The following is a 14,349-nucleotide window of genomic DNA, read 5'->3' on the forward strand; positions in this document are numbered from 1 at the left end:
GATAAGCTCTTCCCTCTCATCTCAGTTGATCTCATAGGCTATGATACCACATAGGAAGAGAAAGTATTTTCAAATGAATTCGTGTTTAACTTAAAGATGTCACGATTAAGATAATGAGACCAGAGTTGTGAAACTTGAAAAACCACTTATCTGAAAAGCTATTGAGTAATGAATGGAAAAAAGACAGTTGCAGGAGTGAAGCTGGCCAGCGACTGAGTGCCACGGAAACAGCAGTCAAATCCATGTCAGGTGACGTAAGCCTCAGGGATAGCAACAAGTCCTGAGCAACAAAACACTCCACGAAGCATGGCTCACATCCACACACAGCAGCAGGCACATGTGTGCACAAGGCTTGCGCTCAAATATGTCACCTACAGTAGGACCAGACTACATGCATGAGGCAAATTTAGAAAATTTTGTCATAGGTTGTTGTTTAGATTTATACCATAATGGCTCTGTAATGACTAACTTAAACAGCAATTTGGCAAAAATAGTCTAAGCCTAGCATGGATCATCACAATAATGGACAAGTCCGACAGGACAAAAGCCTCACGAAGGATCCAAGCTGCTGCTCCTGCTGCTGCAGGTGTGGCATAAGAAATCATCTGAGTGCAATAGGAAGCTTGAAACAGAGATGCTGACTGGGGTGTAAACATAGAAAAAGGCATAAATCATGTGTAGAAGAGCATGTTTATATGCTTAAGTGTTTATGTGTCTTGGAGACATTTGCACACTCATTGCTAATGTTTCTATTAGCCTCGACTTATTTATTTCCAGTTGTATTTTCTGGCATGAAAGCCTTACGAGAACCCCTCATTGAAAAATGTTGCCATCAGGTCTGCTCAGGGTTTTTCATACAGTCTCAAACATCTTTTTCTAAGGTTGTACAACCTTTGTTCTCAGACTACATAAAGAAAAACTGAACCCAAAAGCCTGTTAAAACAAATGCAAGAAAGATCCTGGATCCTCTGTAGGAGGGGCAGGATTGCAGTAGATGTTGCATAAAGTCTGAAATACTTGCAAGTAAAATGACTTAAAGGCTCCAAACGGAGAAAAGACTCAACTACAACATCATGGACTTGATATTTGAAATAGTGATATCACTTTAGCATCTATCTAAGCTGCAATCACAAGATGAAGCCTTGTGCAGCATGCGCTGGAATGAAATAAATTATTCACCTGATTAGTTAGATTTTTCTTGCGGCTGAAAACTGTGGTACAATTGTGCCTCTGATTCACAGAGTGGCTGCAGGGTGTGTTTGAACTTTATGAGTGACTCCTCTCAGCTGTGCACTGGGAACAGGACTTATTGGTGATCAGTGAAGCAAAAGACTGGAAAACCCTTCAAAGGGAACCACAACAATACCCCAGAGGAACCTTCAGGGAAAAAAAGAAAAGTTCAGCACTGTACTATTGTTAGTGTACAAGTCTTGCGCAGACTTGCGTAAAGTTTGCCATGTTTTTCTTTCATTTTTCATTTCACTAGCACGGACCACATCTTCAAGACATTGTTTCTTGAAGGAAAACAGTAGGTGGAATAAAGCTAGATCCAGGAATGGAGATCTAGACAGCGGTTTTGGTGAAGGCCTCAGTGAGGACTGGAAGGCAGCTCGCGGACTGGGCAGATCCCCAGGTACTAATGACAGGTTTATGAAGCGCCATTCTATTTAAAGAATGGTGATGTGAGTGGATCCAGTTTCATCAATTATGAGTATGTTCTTTGATGGTAAAAGATGCAAAAGCCATATACACTAAAACAAACAAAAACAGACAGGAAGTGGCACATTCGCTGACAGAGACCCTCATGCGTCAACATTTAGGCGATTTCTGGGAATCCAGCCACAGCTTGTATACAACAACGCACACACGTACACACACACACACGCGCAGACAATACGCACTCTCTTTAGAAAGCCTTATTAGTATTTCAAAGACAGTTCCTGTGTGCACACTCAAGCTCATTGTTCCTTTTCTCACTGTGGATTATGCCAACAGAGCATTCACAGAAACTGTAGCAAAATAGGCACTAATCTGTACAATGGTCTCCCATTTCACTGAATGGAATGTAGACATAAATTAAATCAGGGGTAATTGATGATGTTAACCTTTCCCATGGGACGTTTTGCATTCAAATTTGAGAAAACAAAAAAAGAACTTTTTGTTTGTATTTGCTATCTGGAGGCAGTGGAAAGACGCTTTCGCTTTTTGAGTTAATCTTTTGAACACATGAGCAAGTGGGTGCCTTTTAAACAGGTACATCAGCATTTCTAGTAAAGATTAGAGGTAATAACTGTAATTTTAATATTCTTTAAGTTTTAGGCCTATTTTGGGCTTAACCATTCCATTTATTTTTCTGGTAATTTTACAAAATGGTCTTGAGGCTTCCTGACTGAATTTAATATTTAATGTTGGTAATCCACTTAACACTGACCTATGAATCATTCAAGCAGGAAAAGGCATCTAACTCAAGGGATGAACCAGCGTCGTGTCTACATAAAACAGACAAAATAGCAAAGAAACTATTTAAAACTTTACCTTTAGGCACTTTTGACGCGCAGCCTGTCACAAGAAAACAGAATCTGTTCCCATGTCTTTAGTCGAATCTGTTAAAATGCCAAAGTTGACTAAGTTTGACATATCTTGGCATAGTTTGCAGTGTGTCCTTAAAGAAATTTAAGGCAGCAAGCCAAATTAGGTTTTAATTATTAAAAGAGTGAGGACCTATGCTTTGCACTCATGGTTTTCCTCAGTATCAAAACACTGATTATAGTTATGTTACACAAACCACAGAAATTCATTAAAAAAAAAAATCTGTAATGAGTGAACCTTATGTGTTCGTTGTGCCTTAGGCCAACAGTGTGACACACCACCTGTCTGTTATTGTAGTGAAGGCAGGCTAAGGCAAGACTGGTGCCAGTAAACCCTCTAATATAATTTGTGTATTTATTTAATAAGTCTACTTGTCATTTTAAATGTTGGATTATGTCAAATTACTGTGGGAATCTCATCTGATCGAACCAGTATTTCCAAGTCTTGAGAAAAAGCTGGGCCTTTTAGGTTCAGTGAGGACAGACACTCTTTTTTTATAAGTGTTTGCAAGCGTATTCATATGTAGGCTGCCACGCATGCACTTTGTACTTTGCGGCAAGACAGAGGTTGATTTAGTACTGTCAGCGGATGCATCTGTATTTTGTTTTAATTCATTAAAAAACATGCACATGCACACACACAAAACAGTCAAAAACTCAGCTCAATACAATATAAATTATCCAACCACATCATTCCAAGTTGGCATTTTAAAGCAACTTAAATTTGCATAATGGTTCACAAAATAACTGCAAATGTGGTAAATATCATGTGTGTCTGAGTGTGATTAAGTGTGTGCGTGCTATGTTCAACTGACCAGTGCATGCCTTTGTATAAAGTAGCATGTGTGTATGTAAAAGGGGGTGTGGGCACTGACGGAAAATCCAAGCCGACCACAGGAATGTCTCAGTAACACGTGCATCAGGCTCCCTCGGCCCCGGCTAGCAACTGACAGCGCTCTTTCATCAACACCTCACATACAAAACCAACACAGGGCAAGCAGGCTGAAGCACACCAGGTGGAGGATACAGCCATGCCCAGTCTGAGGGGTGATTCTTAACATTAGGGGTACTCTTTCCGTACATACTTGAATTTGTACTTATAGTGTGGACATTCATCTTCCCAATACTGTCAATGAAACTTTAACCATGAAAGACCTACTTAATCTCCCTATAGAGGTGACTTGCCAAGAATCAATGCAGTCATCCTCCTCTTTTCCAAAAGGAAATGGTCGTGTGAATATGATGCTCTTCACTGATTTGATATTCTTCGTTTTTCTTGTTTATTAATTTGTTGCTTATATGTGTGAAATAAATATTTGATTGATCAATTGATACATGAAGCCCTAAATGTATCTTTTTGCATATAATACATTTCTGTGCATATTCTGCAGTGTGTACTGTTTTCAGCAGCCGTGTACACCGTGCAGATGGAAGGCATATTTTCGCAACAACTGTTTTTTTGGTTTTACTGATTAGATACTAGAACTAGGTTGCTGCTGTTGCTAATAAAGACAGTACAAAAATAACACCAGGAGTAGCAGTGTAACATAAAAAGCAAAGTAGGAAACCAAAGGAAGACTGAGTTTGAAAAAGTTTTGATTTATGAGATGCTGCCACGAGACACTTTATGCCAGTACAGTAAGACAAAATCTGTGGAACACCATCAACATATTAATTCCTGATATTTTCAGAGCTTTTGGTCAGTTACTTCAAACCTTATAAGACACTCTAGTGATTTAAGTACAACACAGCATTCCTAAACTATACTCAATTAAAGGATTAAGCACCATGGTTATAATAATCTAAAATTTACTTTTCTTTACCATTTCTGGAATACTTTCTCCTCATAAGTGTATCTAAAGCTAAATGCACACACAGGTAGGCTAGTCGATGACAACACAGCCTTCCCCTCTCCTTTAACTGTAGCAAGGGGCCCCTGTGGTCTGCATACTTTAATAACTCAACTCACATGGTCCAAAACTGCAGGGCAAACAGTGCAATACTTAATTACAGCGAGTCAGACTCAAGCCAGAATGACATTCGCTCCTCTTGTTAGCTTCTCAGAACAGCCTCCTGAACCCTTTATGTCTCTCATAGCACTTACTGTGGGAGGAAAGAATGAGAAGAGTTTGTGCCTAATCTTAAACAAATATTAATACGATTTTGTTTTGACCTCACTTTTGTTTTGACACACTGTTTTCCGTTTTTGTTGGATTCCCCCTAAATTTTATATGAGGCTTGGGCGTCTCACTTCAGGGGGATTTCCGACCTCCGATCAGATGCTTCATCTCACTTTTAACTTTTAACTGTCATCTGCTTAAAAAGTATATAAGGGAATGGAGTGAACACAAAGATCAAAAAATAGTAGCTTGAAAATTACAGTATTCTTCCAAATGGTAGGTAGAGTTAAAAAAAATGGTATGCAATGACTTCAATCTGGTGCTACAGGGATAAACAACTCTGTGAGGCAGATGTAGGATATCAAGTTTCTGATGTGGTAAATCGAGTCTTTAATTCGAATCCTAATCAGATTTATATATTGGGTTAGCGTCAGACTGCCATGAGTTTACAATTTGCCATCCACCCTGGAGCAACACCACATGTGGAACATCTTCAAAGAGAGTAGAGTGTGGTTTTAATATATTGCTTATATTTTTGAATTTAGGAAGTTAAAATTTGTCTTGAGACAGCAACAAACAGAAATACAGAAGAAAAGGGCTAAAGCAGAATATTAACGTCAGGAGGATCATCTCTTCTTAACATTTTTTAAAGAGATCCTACAGGCTAATTACAGTGCAGTGTATAGTATCATTACTACATATATGTAGAGCATGTATAAACATTCCTCAATATACATGCCCCTGTAATTAAAGTCTACATCATGGAAACACCAGAATAAGACTTCATTATGCAACATTTCAGTTCATGTCTCTACTGAGCATCACGTTGCGAAAATAGTGAGCCTGCAACCAAAGTTATTCAAATTTAATGCACTGTTACCGGCCAACCAGTGATTCACGCATAGCAACTAAGTGTGTTAGCTTGTCAAACACTTCTAATGCATTCATATTTCAAATCACAAGCATCTCTGTCACTGATTTAGCAAATGTCAATATGAGAGCAAATGGGTTTGGGGCACTCGGACCAGCATTAAAAGCAGACAGAGGAAAAAGGTTCAGTATTTGTTTGACCCATTAAATAATACTGTTATAGTTTGTGGGCACTGGATATTGTGGGATCACAACACCATGGCGACCAGATGTCTTGCCCCTTCAAAAGTCACAGCGTCACCTGCTGTTACGAGTGTGTTTTCTTATTGTTGAGAGCTTCTCTGATTTGGTTATTGAATTTGAACATGCGAACATCAGATTTTTGCAAAGTGGTTTGTGGACTATAATTATGACCACATAGACCTCATTGTGGTGAGTTTTTAGCTAACCTTAGCCAGTTTGGTTAGTATCTGTGAGTTAAGTGTGATGACCCACTCCACGTTGCCTTCCTGTTGGCCTGTTTGTGGTGTAGGTATTATCTGCTGGCATTGGAGAGCTGTTGTGTCCCATTTTCCATCAATAACACTGTCAACACCTGGGCCCAGTGTGGCAATGCTTTCTAAAAGCCATCGAAGTTGCAGAGTGGAGGCTCTCCTATCTGAAATAACCTTTTGGATTTTGTTCATTTTTTGGGTTTTGCAATAAATGTTCCATATGCCATTTTTTCACCCTGACTGCACACGCCACAGATGATTTCTTTCCTTGTTTTTTATTTTATTTAAAATAGTCTTTTCATTGGCATTTGTGTGCATCTTCCCCACTTGTTTGTTACAAGTACGACCTTATCTATTTAAATGAATTTGTTTGTGGCTGTTTTGTTTTGTTGTTTGGGTTGTTGCCATTACATTATGTTTTGTGTGAAGCATGCAATATGCATTGTGTTTGCTGCAACTTGTGTCCAGGAGATATATTGTGAGTCAGAACTGAGTTGTTTGAATTTGACTTGTTTGGTTAATTTGAACTATGTCTGTCTGGTAAGTTTTTGATCCTACAGCTACTGCTCTGTGTGTGTGTGTGTGTGTGTGTGTGTGTGTGTGTGTGTGTGTGTGTGTGTGTGTGTGTGTGTGTGTGTGTGTGTGTGTGTGGTGGACACCTGGGCAGGTGTGAGCTATTAGCAGTGATTGCATGGTTCTCTAGTATAGTAGGTGCATATCAATGTGGCCCATTTGTGCTAGTTGTAGGTTTTTTGTTTTGGTTGTGTCAGGTGAGTCACCAGCTTGCTGCTGTTTAAATGGCTCACCTCTAATTTCAATGAAGACTAGGGTTCATAAAGTAGGTAAGCAGAAGGAGGCTTTTCCGCTTTGGTTCAGGGACATGTTGTATCTTTCATGTACTAACCGACCTGGGGCAATGCTGTTTGCTGGCTTTGTTTTTTTCCCCTCTCTTCCTGGGTCTTAGACTGAATCATGGCAGGGATGGAGGAATTTGTTGCATCACCATTAGACGGTTTTCTGGATTGTTGTACAAAAGTTCACCTTCTGATATTTACAGACAATTATGAACTTGATTTGACTGGTCTTGGTGATAACTGTCATAAAGAAAACACAAACTCTGAGAGTAACTTGCAGCTGACTGAAATAGGAGAGTTAGTGGCTGTGCAAATGAGAGCTGATCACACATCAATACTGTCACGTGTGGTTACACCAGGAAACCTGGCTTTTGAACAGCAGAATCAGAATCATCAGAGTCAGAATAATTTATTAACCCCTAAGGAAATTATGTAAATGACTCACTTTGTTGCAAATGACATATGAAAAGGAAAAGCAAAGCTGGAGATTGAGAGGCAAAAGCTGGAAATGGAAAAGGACAAGCTGGAGGTTGTTAAACAAAGGACAGTTGAGCAAATGCAACATGAGCAACAAGCAAGATAGACTTGCAAAATACTTGGCTGGGTTTGGTAAGTTTTGCTGGAGGAGCGAGTTTTACTGGGGTTATTAAATCGGTGAACAAATAATTGTTGGGGACTGGCAAATGTTTTAAGCAACTTACCGTTTGTGACTGACAGCAGGTAGACTCTGGGTTTTTTGCACTAACTGACACTGCATACACCATTTCTTTGCCAATGCACTTATTTACACTTCTTATCATACTGACTAAACACAGCATGAAGTTCTTTACTTGTTTGTTATAAATGAAAAAACAGTCTTTTAATTGGCATTTGTGTGCATCTCCCTTTTTTAGTCATGGCCATGTGGCCCAGTTTGTGATAAAGGTCTACCATATTAATAAGATCTTTAAAAAAAAACAACTTGAGCACAGACTACTTAGGCAGCATGTTTATTACCATTGACCTACTTTATTTTGTAAACAAAAACTGCATTAAAACCATTCTAAGAGACTTAAACCACAATAGAGGTTCAGATCAAATACCCCCCAAACTAGTTGCTTCCTGTTAAAGGGGAGGTTTTCCTTCCCGCTGTCGCCAAGTGCTTGCTCACAGGGGGTTATCTGATCGTTGGGGCCGAACTGAATTGAACAGTTAGGAATGACCTCTTCAACAACTGTCTTTTAGATTATTTATCTGAATTTCAGGTTCGGGATCACACCTCATACACTCCCCTTCTGGTTCCACGGCTATATAAACCTTCCTACACTATAAGTTAGTTCACGATTTTGTGCCCCACCCTTCCCCACTTTTCTCAGCTCTCACGCCTCTCATTAGCATTTGGGGATTTGCCAGGCCTGGGAGCAGCCACCACTCCTCACTGAGGCCTTCCACAAACTGCTGTCTCAAACTTCGGTCTATCCTTATGCTACTTGTCATTCTCTGTTAAGAATCACCATCAAATCAAATTGAGGATGTGGTGCCTTCTAGTGAACTGAAGCGTAGCACGAGAGGCCAAAACTATTTTTTGTACTATGCCGTAAACATGTTTCTCCTGTAAAGTTGACCATTTCGACACTGGAGTTTATGGGAACTCTTTTGCTTTTGCAGCCAGCCTCAAGTAGCAAACAGCTTTGAAGAACCGCAGTTTTTGCCGCTCTGGTAATGATTCCTTTTTGTTAGTCTCCGAGGCTGTGGTGAGTTCAAACCTCTTTGTTTATAAGAAAAGCAATACATTTATTCACCAGCTTGGTTTCTTGTTGTTTCATTTACAACAAGGAGAGAAAAAAACGAAAGCCCAAAAACCCAAAGCATAAGACTTTAAGAACTTTACGAGAACTTTAAGCAAGTAAGTCCATGTGCACTTAAGGCTTTTCAAAAATAAAATGTATCTCTGCAGAAAAGCTTCTCACCAGGTATCTCTCGTCATCTTTCATCCCTGGAGTTCGGATTAGGTGGTTCTGCTCGCCCCTCCAGTCACCAAAGCGACGGAAGAAATAGTTGGAGAGGAAGCGATTGATGGGATCCCGGATTATGTTGATATACACAGGCTGCTCTATCTTGAACCTGACACAGATAAATAAAAAGCACTCAGTAAGAACCAAAAAAAGAAACCCAAACAAAAAAAAAAAACAACCCCACATTTTAGCCAACACTCATGAAATACTTTTGTAGACATTACCTTGTAAAGTTGAGGAAGTGAACGTGTCTGGTATAAAGGAATGGCTGAGGAATACTGCTGATATTTTTCATTAGATCCACCTGGGGAAAAAATGAATATGCATAAAATCAAACATCTGCAATGGATACGGGCAATTTAGACAAAACAGCATCTTTAATTTTTGTTTTTTAAAGAGAAATCAAAAATTCCCATCTGAATTAGTTAAATATTTGACCTCAAATAACCTCTCATAAAATAAACAAGTCATTATGTAAATAGCTATGGGGCGGCCTGGATTCACAATAAAGAATCAGAATGTAATATCACTGTTTTGTTCATCTCACAATGTTCATCACCTCAACATCTTGGATCTTTAGCCAAGATTTTGCCAACACCTCTAAAGCTGTTATTCAAAGTTTCTCCACCCTCTGCAGAATGAACAAATAAATCAATTAAGAAAATGAAATAAAAAGATTCCCACTGGGCTTCCAGGTCTGCATGGAGAGGCAAGCAAAAAGTACAACTACAGAGTGCAGAATAGCATAAATACTAAGCAACTGGATCCAAAATCTTAGTCATTCCTCACATAAAAGGTTCCATATTGGAGTAATTCACTATGTAAGATCCAGTTATCAAAGTCACACATGTAAAAAGTTAGTTTAATTCAAGTTATGTCTCTGCATCAGAAAATGATGCAGTATGCCTAATTTAAAAATAATAAAAACACAGAACAATGACTCAAAATATTGGCTAGCTTGTAGCGACATTTAAGTACTTTGAGTGGCTTTTACTTTAAGATGTGAGAGTGCAGCGCTCTTTTCCAGTTTGAAATATACTAAGCTGCATTTGTCTATTTGTATGCAAGCTGTGAATTTATTTTCCCCTTACTCATTTGCCTTTCTTCATTCCAGTCTCTGTTGTGTAGTTTAACTTTGGCAAGTTCATTTAGCTGAGCCTTTAAAGACAGAAGATAAGTGTAAAAGAGATTATAGGCCCAGTCTTTCAGTATGGCCACAGGGGAAGTTAAAAAACACTGGTACTTTGAGTCCAAAGATGAATGTACCTCAAGTCCAAGTAGCTTCTGTTACCCATTTGTCTCGTCTTACTTTAATTTTCTTTCATTTAGTCTCTCAAATTACGGAGACCTTTTCTCCTGCACCAGAGTCACTTTTAATTACATGACACATTGTTTTCAGGAACTTTTTCTTTTCATTTTACCAGTGATAAAACTGCAATAAAGTTCATCCTATTTCTCTATATCAAAGCCCTTTCGACCAGTGAGCAGGAATCAGCACTGCAAAGCCAGGAAACAGACCGCACATTACAGCTCGAGGTCATATTCATGTGAAGTTTAAGTCAAAAGGTGTGTTTGTGTGTCTGCGTGTGACTTTGCCCATCAGTTTCGACAGAGAGATAGAGGCTGAGGACTGTACTGAGAGGCAAGGCTAACCCACAAAATTAACTGCAGAAGACGGGCAGAGATGGTCTCAAGGCAAGGTTATAATGGAAACCAGCATGACCATGTCTAGCACGAAACAAGCTCAATGGCAGAACAATGCAGGCGATTTGAGAACAAGGGAACAAAACATAGTGATCCCAACTCCTCCATCCTAACTATATATAAAAGACTGACAGAGCTTCTGATACTTAACAATTCCTGAAAGCAGTATTGAAGCACCTTAAAATCTGTATTATTTTCTACTGGCTATCAGCGGCGACTGCTGTGGTTGGGGGAAAAAAAGGTCAGATAAGGAACGGTGTCCTTTTGTAAGAACCTATCTTGTTTTTAAAAACTCATTATATCCCACTACTTCTGAGTGATATCCACTTCTAGCTTGTCATATCTGCTTCAAAAACACCCAAATGGCTGAATTGCTCATCATAGGGTTTCAGGATGGGACTTGTATGGTTGCCCTCAAAACTGCTGTGATATAATTGCTTCTTTTCGTTGTATTCGTCTTTCAACTTGTCCCTTTATTGTCGACACAGCGAATCATCTGTCATCTCACCCTATCTCTAGCATCCTCTTCTTTCACACCAACCCTCTGCACATCCAACTTTACTATCCGTGAATCTTCTCTGTGATTATCCTCCTTTCCTCCTTCCTTGCAATTCCACTCTACCCAATTTCCCCCCCTCTGCCCAAACCATCTCAACCTTTGTCTCTCTTTGTCTCCAAACCGCTCAGCCTGAGCTCTACCTCTGACATACTCGTTTCTAAGTCAGTTCATCCTAGTCACTCCCAGAAAACCTTAACATTTTCAACTGTCACCTCCAGCATGGCCTAATGTCTATTCATCACTGCTGCCATCTTCAAACCATACATTACAGCTTGTAAACCTTCTCTTTCACCCCTGCCACTATTCTTCTGTTACAAATCACAATCCTGACACTCATCTCCACCCACTCTACCTTGCCTGCACTCGTCTTCACCTCTCTTGTGGACTGTCCATTGCGTTGGATATAATAGATTTAGATATAATTGGTTCTTCTTGTAATGCCTTCCATACTCCACACTTATCAGATGCTGTCACTGTCACCTCTGAATAACAATATTGTTGCTACAGAGAGCCATAGTCATTTCTGTCTACAATCTGCAATTCTACATTGCTGCAAATTCAACAGCATGGTGTGCTTGGGTAATGAGGATCTGTAAGACGTGACTCTAGCACCTTAAACCCACATCTTGCATATCTAGCGGAATCTGGATTGTTGAGATCTACCTTTTATAGAGGTGCAGAAAAAGAGCAAGAGAACTTCAACAATATAATCTCAATAAATCAGTCTGTTTTTATTTGTGTTTTTTTGTTGTCGTTGGGTTGTGGGGTTTTTTTTACATTCCATGCAAGGTTTCATTCATTTATTTTAAAAAAGAGTGGCTGAAAGGGCTTCTTTGTGTTCTGCATTGGTCCATGTCCTCCTTTTTTCATCCAGTGGCAATACACAGAGCATGACTCTACCGGGAGAGGTGCCTGCTGTTAGATCATTATCGCAACGAGTACACACAAAACCCTTCAAAAGAAAAACACAGTCTTTGTAGAAGAAAACGAAAATCTATAAAGCTGCAGCAGGAGAAGAGGACACCAACTTGGCACATTTAAAATTCTCCACTACTGCACAGCAGAAGGACAGCGGAGGTGAATTATGCATTACAAGGGAATAATGGGCACATTAAGAAAATGTCGCTGCAGGCAAATCCTTAACAAGTTGGAAAGTTTCTTTTTTAATCTTGGCTTCCAGGTTACAGCGGCTAGATGTCAATGAGCCAAGACTCTCTCAGTGATGAGTTTGTGTGTCCATCAACAAGCTCCAGGAGAGACCAAGCACAGTTATTTCAGAGGTTACCAGCAGCAGCAAACTAAATGCAAGGCAAAGAAAGGTCGATTACATGAAATTTCTTTCAAGACTTTATTTTTGAATACATGACCTGCAGAAAGGTGCAAAGACCCTTTCCTCACATCCATCAGGTAAGGCTAAGAAAAGTTTGGGACTCAAGTGTTTGTGTTTGTTAAAGTTGCTTTAATGCGTTACTTTTCCTTCTTTCCGTTTCCCATGATCCATGACGTCAAGAGTAAATCTTAAAATACAAGTGAAAAGTAAGTCTTGGTAAGTTGGGTTTCACTTTAAGACGTAAAGTATTGTCATTGTCGCAGAATAAAGATTACTGTAATTGGCATAAACAGTTTCTTAATACTCTCAATACGTCTGTAAAACTGGGGCCGATTCTCAAATCTTACTTATAACGGTCATGTTCCCTGTCGTTACAGTTTCGGTCTTTATTTAAAATGCTCTCAGTCAAATGAACCGATCGGTTAAGTAACAGTTTGAATGACCTGCTCTTAAAAAACTACATACAGGCAGCTGTTATGTCATAGACTTACTGTTTGGATAGCAACAGTAATATGTATACTTGTTTATGTACGGAGAGTGGTTAATCTGAGGCCCCAATCAGATTTGGGCTCAGTACATTTCCACTCACTCTGCTTCCACTTCTGTGGATCTCTCCTGCTAGAAAAGTAAAAAAATGTAAGAGTTTCATTAGCACTGTGGAATTTGTTAAGCCACTCTACAGCATTTATTACTTTACTTGAATTACGCATATAAACGTACATTTTAAAAAACATTTTCCCCTGATGTTCCCACCCCCGCGCCCAGGTTAACATGCAGGCACTGAATGCATTTAGCACGTTTGCTGTGTTTGTGTGTTTTTCAGCCCCACCCCTTTAGTCCGTCTGGCCAGATCTCACTTTCATTCACCAGAAAGAAAGTAGAGGACGGTCTGAGATTCCAGGCATACCTGCAACCCTGCGAGCCCCTACTACCTCCTCCCCACAGCTCTGGTGGTGTCCTCACAGGGCTCATCAGGGGAAACGAAGGGGGAACCACAGAAAGATTTGACTGCTGCCCTGGGTTCAGTTTGCCTTTATATCACAATCAACTTGTTATAAGCCTAAATAATCAGTAAGTGTGGTAAGGTACACACTCTTATCTTTGGCCAGACAGTGGTAGGAATCATGACTTCGATGGCAGACAAATGGATGGTAAAGAATTTTTCTCCTTGTTTTTTAAAGGTCTTACGTTTATTTTTTATAATTATTATTCAGGAAATGCCACAAATCTCTTTCACTAAGCCTGTTCTGGTGCACAGATAGTTCACGATACTGTGTGCCTCAAAGCCCATAGCAGCTTTGCAAAGTTCCAGAGAAACATGGCACCATCACTTTTGGTAATCAGCAAACAAGGCATCGACCCTGGGCAAACCCATTAAAGCACTACTGGGAGTGCCAGCAGGAAACCCATCCAAAACTGCAGTCCAGAGCCAGAACCACAACTGATGAGACCAGCATTTCTAAACTTAGGTGACATGCGTCTGGATCTGCGTAAGTCAACACAGAAGTACACATGCGAGAAGAACACACAAACACAAGCACAGACTTACACTCTTAACCGGACCCCCCTTGAATGTGCACAGTCTTTCTAAAAAGATGTTTTATACCCCGTGAATTAATGAGACTAACCGTGTTCTGCCACTGTCTGTGCAGCCAGCATTCAGAGATTGATGAATGGGCAAACAAGTAACTGTTTCAATATTAGTGTAATATTTACATCAGTTTGGTCAGTAATGGTTATATATATTTAGTGTCTGCTGACCATTCAGAAGTGGTTAGCAGTACCTTACTTCGAAAGAAGGCTGCAAATGTGAGTCACTACTGCAGCACTCCCACA

At 39.8% G+C, this 14,349-nt stretch overlaps 1 protein-coding gene across 2 annotated transcripts in view; it reads right to left on the reverse strand.

Moving 5' to 3' along the window:
- Positions 1-14,349, reverse strand: part of usta (uronyl 2-sulfotransferase a) — a 59,355-nt gene that overhangs the window by 3,634 nt on the left and 41,372 nt on the right. For both annotated transcript variants that reach the window (XM_026143345.2, XM_026143344.2), the window contains 2 exons: positions 9,145-9,224; positions 8,876-9,029 (listed from right to left, as the gene is read on the reverse strand). In XM_026143345.2, the coding sequence (XP_025999130.1) occupies positions 8,876-9,029; positions 9,145-9,224 (234 nt within the window). The remainder of the gene's footprint in view (positions 1-8,875; positions 9,030-9,144; positions 9,225-14,349) is intronic.

This window comes from Astatotilapia calliptera, chromosome 15 (genome assembly GCF_964374335.1).
Source record: "Astatotilapia calliptera chromosome 15, fAstCal68.1, whole genome shotgun sequence".
Taxonomy (NCBI): Eukaryota; Metazoa; Chordata; class Actinopteri; order Cichliformes; family Cichlidae; genus Astatotilapia; species Astatotilapia calliptera.